Here is a 14,400-nt window from a genome sequence, read left to right on the forward strand (position 1 = left end):
GATTTCAAACATGTATCATGTCTACATGTATGTACATGTATCATTGTGATATAAGAACAAAACACTAGAGCAGACTTAACAGATAAATGTACAGCTCAGACTAGTGTGTGCAGATGAAAGAAGGAGGAAGTTGGGGTTAGAGGGGGGAGTTGCAGGGACCAGGATCACTTATGTGATGTTTGTAATGTCACTTGGGTAAAATTACTTATTTAAACCATAGACACAGTATGTAAAAGTGGACATAGCTTCCGGGTCTGAAAAACTAGGCCAATGCAGAAGTGCCTTAAACTGCAACACCACCAAGGGCCCCTGAAGGTTGTCACTAAAAGGCTCTGGAGCCATAGACTCCCATTCAACATCTCTCATGAAATACTATGTCAATCTTTTTTTTTTCCACACATCATTCTGGGGCCATTCGCTAAAGTCACTTCTCATTATTAGTTTTCTGGCAGTCCATCTGAAAAGAATCTCATCATTAATTATATCTTCGGGCCTCAAAAAGCGATATGTTTGGTCGAGTGTCTGTTTGATTGACAGGCCTGTGGGGCTGTCAGGTTTACGCTATAGCACGGCGGGTGTGGTGTCGTCGGGTTGCCGAGCAGATCGAGTCAGATTCACCACTCAGTCTTTGCCAGCTCGTCCAAATACGGTCACTCACTGGCTCTCAAATTAACAAAATGCCGACGGCCAAAACAACAAACTCAAAGCTTCAGAACAGCCATTCACAGGCTATCTGGTGACGTCAGGGTTTGCTGCTGCTCGACTTAAACCCGATACACGATCTTTGCCTAATCCTAACCAAGAAGTTTTGGTGCCTAAATCTACGGCATCTTACTCTTCATGCTTGGGTGAGGCATAATGTTACACAAACACGCTATTCTCTAGACGACTGTTGGGTGGATTAGATGCTCTGGCATGACTCCAGGTTGCTTTGAATTTGATTAGTAATTGTAATTACTTCTGATTCAGCTCATAAATTGTCCACAGGTATGACTCGGCTAACAAACTGGACATATTTCCCGTTGTGCATGAGAGAGCATCCGGCCTCGCTGTCACCATCTAAGATGCAAATGCTAACATGCGTGTTCTGTCTGTGTGCCTCGCAGCGGTCAGCAGGCCTTCCTGCTGGAGAACGTGCCCTGTAACAGCCCCAGCTGCCGCAGTGTTGGACGGATGTTCCACATCCACTGGGACCAATCAGATCTGGGAGCCATCCACAACGCCGTCATGGCCACGTTCTTTGACATCTACGAGGATGTGAGTAGTTGTGTTGATATTTGGTTTTGTCATGGACAGTCACATGAACACCTTTCTCCCACCACGTTTCCTCCCATCTCACCCCCCTTTCACATCGTGTTCCTCTCCTCCAAATGTCTGCCACCTTTATCGCACAAATGCCAATAAACTGACATCACTGTGAGAAATTTATGCAATATTAGAGAACCGCAAGCCAAACGGATAAGAAAAATGAATAAATCTCAGAGCAAACAGGAAAATTTGATTTCTCTAATGCAGAAAAGTGGATTAAGCTTTTTTTCCGACACTGACGTCCACAAAATGATTTACATTAATAGTTTTTCTTTCATACTCGCAAGTAATATTCCGGATTTGGACTGAGAAAGCATAAATTTGTTCAGTTTGTTATCAGTTAAAAGCACATAAAGTTGCAAACTTTTCTCCATATTTGTCAGCAATTTCCCTCACAAGTCAGGGCACTTTATTTTTCTTTGTTTGCTCTGCTGCTGTTGATTTACACTCCTCATAGTTTCTGTCATTGTTACACACTGCCAGTCTTTTCTGCCTGATAACAGCCTTGCAGTGGTACAGTAGAAAACACACACACACTGTCTCTTACATGCACAACATACTTTGTTAAAACCCTTCCTATTGTGTTGTATAGGCTCTGTTTCCTGCACTCACTACAATGAGGGCCTACATATAGCACAGAAGTCATATTGCAATCTACTGAATTTGCTGGTCTTATCTGAATTAATTACTACTGCTAATGTGGCCTGTCTATTGAATTCAACTCTCCCTCTCCTCGCTGCTCGCTCGCTCCCCCTTTGAGAGAGAATTCATAAAAGGGAGAGAGAGTGATGATTCGATAATGCTTGATCAGACATGCAGTGTGTGAGAGGGATAAAAATGTACATCAGAAGGCGCACATAGCATGCTCCTCATCGTCCCTTATCTGTGTCTGTCTTCATTTACAGGGTATATTAGACATGCTGGTTCTGAGCCAGGCAGAGGGTAGACACGACTTGATCATCCACGCTTTGAAGAACAATTTCGAAGCCGATGCCTACTTTGTTAAAGTGATGGGTAAGTGACTCTGTCCCTCCCTCATCCCCCTGCATGTCGGAACCAGTTTATCGAAGGGGCAACATGAAAGAAGCTCCAACAAGCTGTCCTCACAACATTATCTACACAACCCAAATGTGAATATTACATTTTCTGGTTTCACTCAAACAGCCCCTCATAGACCAATTAGAATCATCGAACACAAGCAAGTCTTTTCCCCAACCTAGAAAGCAGATGGCCATGACTGTTAGCCGTCATATCTTTTTTTTGTTTTTTGTTTTTTTTGTTAGCCTGGAGCTGCTCAGTTGGTGGTAAAACGAGGAACTCGTCCGAGCTTTTTGTTCAATTCCAGCTTAAATTAAAATGGCCACTGCCAGCACAAAACTGCTGCAGGAAAAGCACCTTCCCCCAAAAGGCCATTTCAAACCGAATCGCAGATTTGTTTCTCTGGAATAAGCCTCTACATGTCACTTTTTACAAGAACATAAATACTGAATTGTGAGGCGCAGTCCTCCCAGTGTAGTTGGTGCAATTGATGACAAGAGTGCAAGTAGAGAAATTTGCTATTTTTCTTTCTTTGAAAGTGATCAGGTTTTACCTGCTGGAAAGAGCACAGGAAGATTCCCTCATATGGTAGCTCTAGTTTCATTGTGACCCGGATATTGTCAGGGTTCCCACTGGTCATGGATTTATAAAAAGTCTATTCCAGACATGGAAAGTCAGGAGATTTGATTGTTTTTTGAGCCAATATCATGGAGTTTGTTTGTAGCATGTTTAAAATGTATTCGCCATTAAATCAAAATGTAATACTTTCCAAGTAGTATTTTTCTATGTAGTGTCATTTAACTTGTTTCCTGAGTGATTTTACCCCCTTCTGCTCATCAATAATGACATCAGTCAGGATTTGCTTTTTCCTGGAGCTGCTAACAATGGCAAACATGCCAGGAAAATAAAGGTTTTAACAGCTTTAGCTACAAATTGATGATTTCCCAGATTGGTTGAGTAGACAACAGAGAAGTCGGATGTAAAGTTTGAAAAACTACTATTGACCTATTAAAAATATGGGACAGGGAGCCCTTTGCAGCCATTCCAACAGTGAGAAACGTGCTGCCCCCATCGCTGCTCCGCTGCAGCTCAGAGAAGTTTTAGGTGGAGGCAGTTCATTAGTTTTGTTCCCATTTAAGAAGAAACATTTTTCTGAATATATTGTTTAAGCAGTTAAAATATTGGACTTTTTTTTTTTACTGAAAATATAAAATAAAACTCACAAATTACTTGAAATATAATAGTTTGTCTGATCAGTCAAAGGTGAACTCTTTTTCTGTTCATTATTGGTCATGGGAGTTTAACTTTTTAGTCAGTGAAGGTCTGAGGATTTGACATTTGACTTAAAGTGCTAACCCTGTATTACACCAGATATTTCTGTTTACAACCAAGCTGGTTATTTTTTGGTTTAATTGTTTAGTTTTCAACTTCTGGTCCAGAATTTGTGACTTGCATTGAACCGGTATGGATTTCTCAGTACAAAAACTTACTTCATGGTAAAGTTATGAACCCAATGTGAAACTACTTTATATGGATTCACAGTTTTACCACTAAGAACACTGTGCAGCCATGACAGGCTGGGTTTGAAAGCCAGTCTGACACTGTTATCTCTCTCCCCATGTAACCTCTCACTTCCCACTTTTGGCTGCCTTCCAAAGGTGTCACAAATGCCTGAAAATAACCTTTGTTCTGTCATGCAACAAAGACAACTAAATGTTCACTAAATCTGAAGAAGTAGCACACATCGTTTGTGCAATAAGCTGGATTTCATTCACACTTTAAACCTGTTTTGCTCAAATGATGTCTGACTGCGTGCGACTACAGCTTCAATATCTGCTCTCGACTCATAGAAATAGTTTTATATATTTTTGGCTTGCTGCCTTTTTTTTGTCAGTTAATAGACTTTATTTCTTTCATTTTTTTTTTTTTTTTATCTCAACAGCGTTTGAGTAAGAATCAAGACGTGTTCCTTTGAAGTCAAAATGTTGGTACAGCATTAGTACCGAGTGACATTTGAGGAAAGCAAAAATAGTTCCACTCTAGGCTTGGGCCTTTACACAATTGAATCTGTCACTCTGCTGCGCTCATTAGTGGGAAGAGGAGCGTTGTTCATCCCTCTCTGTTTCAGCAGGGTTGGTGAACAGTTTCTGTTTTGTCTTTTGGGGAAGGGAGGGGCTACGTTTGCTCCTCTGCTTTCAGAACCACACACGAGAAACACACTGTAGTGCCTTCACTTAATAACATACTTACATTGTGGACCAGCATCAGTATCCTCTGCCAGGCATTACATAGTTATTATACTGAGCTGATTACACAGCACTGTATAGCAGTGATGCTCTCGATTTATTCCAGACTCTGATAAAAAAAAAAAAATGTAAGCATCATACTGTTAACACGGGAGACATCTGAAGAATCATTGCACTCAAGCAAATTATTTGTGTCAGGAGCAAATACTTAAAGTTCTTCACATTCACAGTAATGAGCGGATTGAACAGAATTCAATATGGGACTGACAGTAGCCACGTTTACATGGAGCTAAATATTCAGATTAAAAATAGTTTTATAGTTAAAACAGATAAACATGCTCCATATAAACACCTCAGTCAGAATAAACAGGGTCAAACCATGTTATTTTCAACATGTGCATTTCAAATGAAAAAATTGTACCATGTAAAAGATAAAATGGTTTACTTCCTGGCTGCGTTCTGTCTGCACAACTCTTATTGGACACCTAGCATTGTTAATAAGGTGATTCTTGATTAAGAGCAACACAATGATGACAAAAACAGCGCTGTCTTTTGCAAAGACCCGCCCTTCTCTGGCTGTGATTGGCCAGAACTCTTTGCCTTTTTTCTTTGGTTAGTGAGAAAGGAATAATATGAACATCAGGATCAGAGCCAATCAGAGGCAGACGAGGGGCAGGTCTTCACAGAGTATGAGTGGAAAAAAAAAAATTGAAAGACATGATGGATTCATCACTTTTGTCACACAGCTGTTCCGATTAAATGTAAACACCAGACCGTATCAGATCACATCCCATGTAAGCTGCTGATCCAAATCAGAAGGAAATAAAACTGTACATAAAACTGCAGCTATTGATTCATATGAAAAAACTAATGAGTAAAATAATCTGACAGAATAGCAAAGTCATATTTGATATGAAGCTAAATCTAAAGTGGCAAGGAAGAAGATTGGTACAGTAGATGCCTTTGGAAGCATGTAGGCCTTGTGATGTAGTGGTGAACTATTCAGGGTGAATCACACCTTCACCTAAAGTGTCCTCCGTGATCCTGTTCAGGAAAAAGCGGGTACAGTGAATGGATGGATTTCAGTAGCATTTAGCAAGTCCAGGATTGTGCTTGTGTACATGTTGGGTGCCACCATCATGTTCACTGGGATGTCAGACAGCGGGTGGTCCAGTGCTCATCTTTGACATGAGGCAGCAAACAGCTGACTTCTCTCTCCGCCACATGCATGATACACTGCTGTATTCCCTAGACACGGGGGTGAGAGAGGCCTGGTGAACTCTGAATGATGCTGCTACAATACTTGTAATAACAGGAATTGTTCCTATTGAGTTAGATGAGGTTTAGTTGGATTAAAACTGACATCCTTCTCATCCTTTTCCATGAGGAGCACCTGTAGTTTCATGCCGGTTAGATATCTTCACAGGAGATAAAGCGGACATCACCTTGTCCAGTGTACAAGGTGTAGAGCTAAGATGCGTCCCTGTTGGAGGGTCCTAGCGTCGGTGCAGGTGGCTCCCAGAGGCCCAGTAGAAGTCTGTATAGACCTCACCATCTAATCGTTGTTCTGATTTCCTGTTTTGTCATTAAAAGGCTGTTAAAGGGGTATAATCATCCAGCAACTATTAATTTATCTGGCTGGCATCAGCACATTTAATCTGCTGTTGGTAATTAATGTTCATTTTTTAAATGGACCAGACGTCAAGATGAAATTGCTGGCTGCATGATGTGAAGGTAGCATCCCAGATTCAACAAATATTTTCATTTTTTATTTAGAAACGACATTTGATTCCATGATGATGGAATATGGAATTGTTAATTTAGATGTTAATAAACAGAGTGGTGAGTCACCATGGAGACGAATGATCATCTCAACTCACACTCTGCCTTTAACGAGCGAACTCGTTAGTAAACATGATTGACAGCTGGTGGATCATTCCCACCAGTCCCAAAGTTCCAGATTTGATTTACAGCCCGACTAATTCATTCATCACATTCAGTTTACACTCCCAGCTCCTTGGTATTCATCAAACTATTTATCTTTAACGGCGTTCTGATGTTAAAACTATCAAGAAAAAATTCATTGTTTCTTCTAAAATGTAAACGTTAACTAGAGATCGAAGATATTTACGCGTGTTATTCTGGATGAAATGATGGCATGATGGGTAATATTGTGTTTTCCTGTTTACCCTCATGTTGACACTGTTGTCTGCCTGTTAGTTTGAATAAATGTGGGCACAAAGATGAAGAAATATGTTTACATTTGCTTACTGTCACAGTGAAATGACGATGCCGCAGCAGGTTTCAGTGCTGCCTCAATGAAGCAGGAGGACCAAGTTAAGGTCTGTGCCTTTGGGGTCATGATACCTTTTTAAAAACAGAGATAACTGCAGACATTTTCAGACGATCTGTCTGGAGAGAGCATAATCGTGTTGCATCGGGTTGTACACGTGAAAAATACCACAAATAGAGGTAGGAAGAGGAGTGTAATGCCTCTCACCGCCACACGGCTGGCCCACCACGCCATGTAGAGGGTGTGAATGTCAGATCATCTGGTTCGGAAAGTTACACTGATGGGCGGCACAGACTATACAACATGGGAAAGGTGTGAAGAGAAGGGGATGTGGCACACGCAGCTCAGATAAAGCATAAATCCAGCCAACGAATGAAGTCAGCTCAGATGATAGGAGCTCTGAATAAAGTAGCAGCCCCTAAGAAAGTTTGGACTGATCTCTTGACATCATTTGAATGAGGGCATGCTCTCGATGATTTCTGAAGATTCAGATGAAGGTTGAATGAATGAATGATGAGGGTACTCTATATAATTGCTTGGACTTCCTTTTCCTTCCTGCTATAACGAACAAGTACTTTTCCCAGCCAAATATCCAAATTGGAAGCCAGATGATCTCACAAGCATTTTAATTTTACTGGAAAACCTCAGACTTGAGCTGTGTGTGGCCACAGATGGGGAAAAGGAAAGAACAGTCACGACCTCAAAGAGCTGACGGCCGTTTTCTAAGCAGAACCACATCAGCTGAGCACCTCCTGCCAATAGTGATCACTGACTAATTAGACCTCTGCTAAAGTTGAAGACGGGCACAGGTATACTGGCATGTGTGTGAGGTCGCCAGAGGCCTTTAACCAGTATAAATTATGGATCTTTCATTAATGTCACAAAGGGCACAAAGGGAAAAGATGAGGCCGTTGATAAGATCAACATTTTCTCAGACGTAAACTATTATCTAAGTTATGAAGGCAAACTCCACATGACTAAAATTACAATACAGCCACTTAACATTCAACAAAAATTGACTTCCATGGTAAACGTCAGCAAACACGACACAACTCGTGAACTCGAGGCTTATAGAATATTTTGTCTTCCGACGTGGTGAATACCACGAGGGGCCGTTCATATGGATTCTTCTCATGTAAACGGTAAAATACGACCTCATTTAACCCATAAACAGTATTTACAATTTAAACTACCCAAAATATCTTTGTGTGGAGTGTTTTCATGAGGATTCCAGTAAATGGGTTAAAGCTGAATTTTGCTGGGTGTAAATGAGTGATCAAGGCTTTACTAGTCGGTCTGATCCTGCTGCTTTTCCTGATGTTCTTCCACAAAAGAATTTTGTCGACTTGCCACATTTTATGAAGCCGGTTTGCACAGATTGTGGGTAATTAGAGTGAGAGGGAAAGCAGGGAAATGGCACAAACCTCTGCATGTTTTCCCCTCTGTGACTGAAACTCCTTGTGGCTAGCAGGAAAAAAGCAGCTGGTGACTTCACGTGTACCACAGGAGGCTCATTGTAATCTAGATTCTCTGCAGGCAGCAACAAAATGGTGGTACAAACTGGGAATCTGACTTTGTTTGGTAGAAAATGTTGTCGGATGGTAAAATTATTAGACTGTTTTGTATATCAGAAAACCCCAAAAATGTATTCATGTATTTTTACGTATCCTGACAGGCTCTTTGTGTGTGTTTGTGTGTGACCTTGACACGTCCCCGTTCCTAACACTGTAACATGAGTTCCTTTTGTGCCGCCTCTCTAAACACTCCTGTTCTTCTCGGTATCCGCGTCTTGTCTCGCTGCGGCACTTCAAACAGCAGACACGGATACACCCGCACCAAAACTCATATTTTTCCTCCCTGTTGATACAAACACTGGCAGCTCCCTCCTCCACCTCTTCCCCTTTTCTCGACTTCACTTATTACATTTTGGGTTGTAAATATTTTATACAAGTTCAGTGAGTTGCATTTTTTACTACGTCTAGCCGACGACAGACAACCAAAATAAAAATGTATCTGTCGAGTGTTCCACCCTGTCAACGCTTCGTTCCTCTTCTCCCTTGTGAACGTGAGCTCAAGTGCAGCTAATAGCCTCGCACCTCCCGCGAAACCCCCTGAGGGTAAATTGTTTATTTACCATTTTTTTTCTTGCGTCTCTCGTAGCACAGCTAACAGCATTACACTGTAATAAGTGAGACTGAGAGTGTGAACTGCATATTCAGTCTTGACACACGATGTCAGCCAGATGCGTGTCTTTGTAAGAGCACCTCATCAAGTCCTCTTTTCTCTGAGACGGAATCCCATTTTCTCAAGATGACATCCTTCAACCCTCCTCTGCCGGTTATTGAACAACACCCACAGGAGAATTGACTTACATGTGTGTGTGTGCAGCAGGTGAGTGCAAGCTAAGATCCCATAATGCACACAGACTTTCCACGATAAATCCATCACAAGTTCCTCTCATATCTCAGACAGCAGCGTGGTCTTTCTACCTGCCAGAGGCCCGGACCCACGCTGGGCTATTCACACTGAGATGACCTGAACCTGTTCTGGTCTGACGTCTTCTCCTTCTGAGCGCCTGACGTGCAATACTGTTGCCATCGGAGCATTCATTATTTAGGACCAAGCTGGAGATCTCTGAGTGCAGCCGCAGACCGGTGGAAGGTTTGGCAGCTGCAATGCCGTTCTGTAAAAAAAAAGTGAAAATCCTTGAAAGCTGAGAAGAAAACCCATCAGTCCTGTTCTGGATATTATCTTGTTTTTATACTCCTCCTCGGAAGATTCTATTGAATGATATTGAGCGTGTAGCTGCATTACATTTTTTCACTTGGTAAGTGTAGTGCTAATAGAAACTTTGCATGGAGTCGCGTGTCCTGATCACGTCCTCAGATTACATGCGGATAACATTCTCTTTAGTTTTTATAATAATGACAGTTGTTTTACAATACACAAAGTATTAATGTAGAATAACACTGCAAGGTCATCTGACTCGTACATTATGCATGCTCTGCTCATACGCAGAGGTAGAAACCACCAAAAGCAAACCCTCAGCAACACGGTGAGAGTGTGCAGGATCTCCCCCGTTACCGAGTGGGCACCTCCTTTCACCGGTGTTTCGTCAAGTTAGGCCCATGACACTCATGACCCCCCCCCCCCCCGCCCCCCAGTCCATGCCGCGCAACACACACACACACACACACACACACACACACACACACACACACACACACACACACACACACACACACACACACACACACACACACACACACACACACACACACACAAAGAGGAAGAACTTACTTGCGCCTTTATCTTCGGCTCAACGAATGCCGTCCGAGTTCCAACACCGATCTTTTTGACGGCTGTCGTTGTCTTTGCGTGTTTCTCTTGTTTGCACTCTTAGTGACACAGTTTTACCTGCAGAGCTCCGGAGCCTGGTAGCAACATGTTCTTCTTGCAAGAATAGTTGCACGTACTAATCGATTTTTTTTTAATATTTTAATGACTATTCGAATATTCGAAAAACCTTGTCCATCTCTAGTATTTAAATTAATGTGAAGGGCCTGGTGTTAGAGTGGCTGATGTTTGGAGTTACGAAAGCCACAAGGGTCCAAACTGAAATATCGCACATTCTGGTCTGACAGGTTCATAAGAGTGAGGCCCGGCTTTTTACCCTCTGCAGCCAATCAAAAGGACAAACTGTGTCAGACCAGGTCCAAATTATTTTAATTTGAATCAGATCACTGCAGGTCGTGCTTTATTTCTTCGTATCTCAAGAGTGTCAATATGTATACTACCCATAGCAGACTCACTATTTGCTGTTATCACATGTGGCATCATAGTCATTGCAGGTAAAACATCTCTTTTTTTTAGTGAGACACTGAGTGTGAATTGTGAATTGTGAAGGAAAAACAGAAGTATGTATTGTTTCTCTTCTGGCTGCTCAATAATTCATCAGTGTCTTCGTGTCTTTTTTGGGTATTCATCATGGAGTGCGAGCAAAAATCCATTTTCACCAGTTTTCCTATTATTGCATACAAAAAAATATTGTATACATTTTGAGGAGCAACACACCTCTGAATACAAAAAAAATATATTTTTGAAATAATGTGAAAATGGCAAGTGTAGGATACATCTATATTTCTGACTTTCTTTTCTGAGCGTGAATTTGAGTCACCCGGGACCTCAATATCAATATGAACTGTTCTGGGTACATACAGTACACACATGGCAAAGCGGATCCACTTCAAGCTGTAAGAAACAATAGATCCACACAGTGGTTGCTGGGTGGACAGATGGATGGAAGATTACTGCTGAGGAGGGAGGAGATGGGAGAAATCATGAACTCCAAAATTAGAAAGAAGGATAAAATGAGGGGAAGGATGGAGGGTGGGGGGGTATATCTGTGTGTGTGTGTGTGTGTGTGTGTGTGTGTGTGTGTGTGTGTGTGTGTGTGTGTGTGTGTGTGTGTGTGTGTGTGTGTGTGTGTGTGTGTGTGTGTGTGTGTGTGTGTGTGTGTGTGTGTGTGTGTGAACGAGATGAAGAGAGAGACTGACAGGCAGAACTGTATGAGTTGATTAGTTTCCTGCGTACTTATTAGGATGCAGATTAGCTGCATTGAGAAACATCTGGGAGCTTTTCTCAGGCCAACATACACCCTTCTTCTCTCCTCACATCCCCTTTCATCGTTTCGCCTCCTGTATCAAATCCAGCCCTCTTCTCTCCTCTCGACCACATTTCCTCTTCTCCTCTCTCGTGCCCCCGTCTTTCCCACATTCTTGCCTCTTTCATTTCCTCCCCTCCAACCTCCTCCAGCCTGTTTTCTGTCGTCGTCTCACCTCTCTTCCCGCCCTCGCCGACTCACTGCTCGTCTCTTGCGTCTCCCCTGCAAATGTCTTGTTTCCTGTCCTCCTGCCTCCTCTCAACCTGTCACTCCGTGCTGTCTTTTATTCCCTTTTCGTTTCATTCAAACGAGAACGAGGAGATTTCCATGAAGTCTTTCAGTGGAGCTCTGTCGTTCGTCCGGAGGAGGATATGACCGGAGGCTGTGCATTCAGATCGGTGTGAATACTTTTGCTCTGTTTGCTGCAGCACACAAAGATGGCTGAGTGGGAGCGTTCGCTCCCATGTTTATCAAAATAGCATCCTGTACCAGCTTATGTCGCCAGTTGAAGCCGTAATCGCTCTGCCAGCAAATGGGACAACAAGCAGTCAGACAATACAGTTTACCACACAGTACAGTCATAGTGTTATTTGTCACCCACAGGAAGCCGAAATTCAACCAGGGGGCGTAAAAACATGCGTAAACCTTACGAGAATTAAGGGGTTTTCTGCATTAATTGGTCATAAAATGTGTTGTGATCTTTATTTAAATCACAAGTGTACACGGACACAATGCACTCAAGGTAATACATCGACAGGTGCAATCTGTTATTTCTCTTTTAAACATAGTCACAGTGACATTATTAAAAGAGCTTTCTTGAGGTAATTTTACAGCTCTTTGATCTTTGCTATGCTTCAAACTATTTATATAGTACATTTACTTCACCGTCTTGGGTCATTATCCTGTTGCATCACCAAACTAATTACTGAAGATAAAGTATGTGCAGAGTAATTCCTTATCATGACGCTCCCTCCACCGTGCCTTTGGAAAGATGTCCTCATGTTGGTAAACAGTGTCCTGTTGCCTTATTTACCACTAACTTTACTACATGTAAAAGTAAACTTCATAAACGTGTTCTTGAGATGATTGTCTTTTTAATTGTTTTGCCTTTTTGCCATGTTACATTGAGTTTCAAGAGACAAACAATCAACATGGTCATTAGGAGTAATGATCAATGTGATTGATTGATGCCTTTACTCGATACTCAAGATTTTTTTTCCACTATTTGTCACGTGAGCTAAGCCATCAGTGGGTGGTACATTTTGGATGATGGTACTCTAATATCCTGTTCAGTTGGCCTTACATAATGTCTCTTCATTCACCTTCATCGCCCACCTGACCAGCAGCAGCAGCAGCAGCACAGAAACCACTGCGATATCTCCTCAGTGAAACTGGCAGAAATCAATTCCAGGTTTTATCAAGTTCAATTTCATTAGCTTGGACCAAACCCACTGGGAGTTGAGGTAGCTGGAAGACAGACCAATTAGCACATTACGGGTAGTGGTTAATATGATGAGAACAACAAGCAGCACCTAATTTTAAATTAGACTCAGGCACCATGTTTGATTTATGATGCTGAAGGCTAATCCAATTGGCTGCAAATTAATTTTGCTCTGTGTTTACTGACAGCTCTCCGAACCCTGCCAGGCGATACTAAACCCAGCGAAAGTTTGTGGGTTTGTAGGTGTGAGGCCGACGTTTCCTTTCAGGAACTTTAAACTGTCAATTAACACTTATTGCAATGGGAAATCATGCAATAATATCAAACCTCCTTTGTTCTGAAAATTCATACGTGCAACTTTGATTTTGAGAATTAAAAGGGTCTTTTTTTGAGTCTTGGAAAGCGCATTTAGATTTTTTTTTTGTACTGTGGACTCATGTAAAACCTTGAATGCCGACCTGTATTATAATGTCTTGGTCCGTAGTTTTGCCAGAGACAAACACACTCTGCAGTTACCTTAGTTCTCATAATTTTTTCACAATTGATACAAGTGCTTGGTTGCAGTAATTTGTTTGAATGAAGAGAACCTGTTATCTCTGGACAATTAGCCTTTGTGAGGATGTTCAACTTGATTCTAATTGATGTGGTTAATTAACGTGGTGGTCAACTTGCATTTTTAGTGCTCATCTGACAGTGAAACACACAGGAAACCGCTGCCTGCTGTTCAGGGACAGTGAGCATACAACGCTCTAATGATGTTACCCAAAGTGAACACTGAGCAGCAAAGAGTCCTTCTGGGATTTAAATCCCCACGACGGCACAGAGCCTTTTCTTACTTACCCTTCGAACACACAGGACTACATCCGTTAAACTGTGTGATGGAGACAAACAGGGACTTTCTAAAGTTTTTAAGCCCCCATGAGGAAATTTCACAGGAGACGCTTTCAGTGACAGCTTTATGTGAAATCTTCTTTTTTATTGGAGCTTTTGTAGTAAAATCCAGATGTTTCATGCTAAATAGGTTTTATTTACCAAACATATAAGATTTTCCGGAACTGTGGACAAAACAACACAACACAAAGTTAGTACATGCTGTAAATAACGTATGTAACTACGCTGCGTATGCCGTCCTTGTAAAACGGATTACTGAGCCATGAGCAGGTGGTCATTTCAGGACTTGCGATTGCTATTTAAGTCCAGATGCCAGTCACAGTGTGCATCTCTTAGTGTGTGTGTGGAAGGTGGGGTTGTGGGGAGGGGGGTGGGGACCTGTGTTGTGCCCATGCATGTCCGTAAGGAGCCCCGCACTCTGCAGAAGCAGCCTAAGGACAAAGGGAAGTGATGAGCATCTCGGAGCGAACGCCGCTCAGCTGTCAGCTTGTTGTGTTTGCGTGTACAGTGTGTGTCTCCT

The 14,400-nt window shown here is 42.0% G+C and overlaps 1 protein-coding gene across 1 annotated transcript in view; it reads left to right on the forward strand.

Annotated features, from left to right (window-relative positions):
• Positions 1 to 14,400, forward strand: part of itfg1 (integrin alpha FG-GAP repeat containing 1) — a 155,991-nt gene that overhangs the window by 93,234 nt on the left and 48,357 nt on the right. The window contains exons 11-12 of the mRNA XM_069690287.1: positions 1,107 to 1,257; positions 2,214 to 2,322. Coding sequence (XP_069546388.1) covers positions 1,107 to 1,257; positions 2,214 to 2,322 — 260 coding nt within the window. The remainder of the gene's footprint in view (positions 1 to 1,106; positions 1,258 to 2,213; positions 2,323 to 14,400) is intronic.

The sequence above is a fragment of the Brachyistius frenatus genome, unplaced genomic scaffold (genome assembly GCF_029030835.1).
Source record: "Brachyistius frenatus isolate BFR_SWC_R1_liver_20210118 unplaced genomic scaffold, ASM2903083v1 Contig_9, whole genome shotgun sequence".
NCBI classification, from domain to species: Eukaryota; Metazoa; Chordata; class Actinopteri; family Embiotocidae; genus Brachyistius; species Brachyistius frenatus.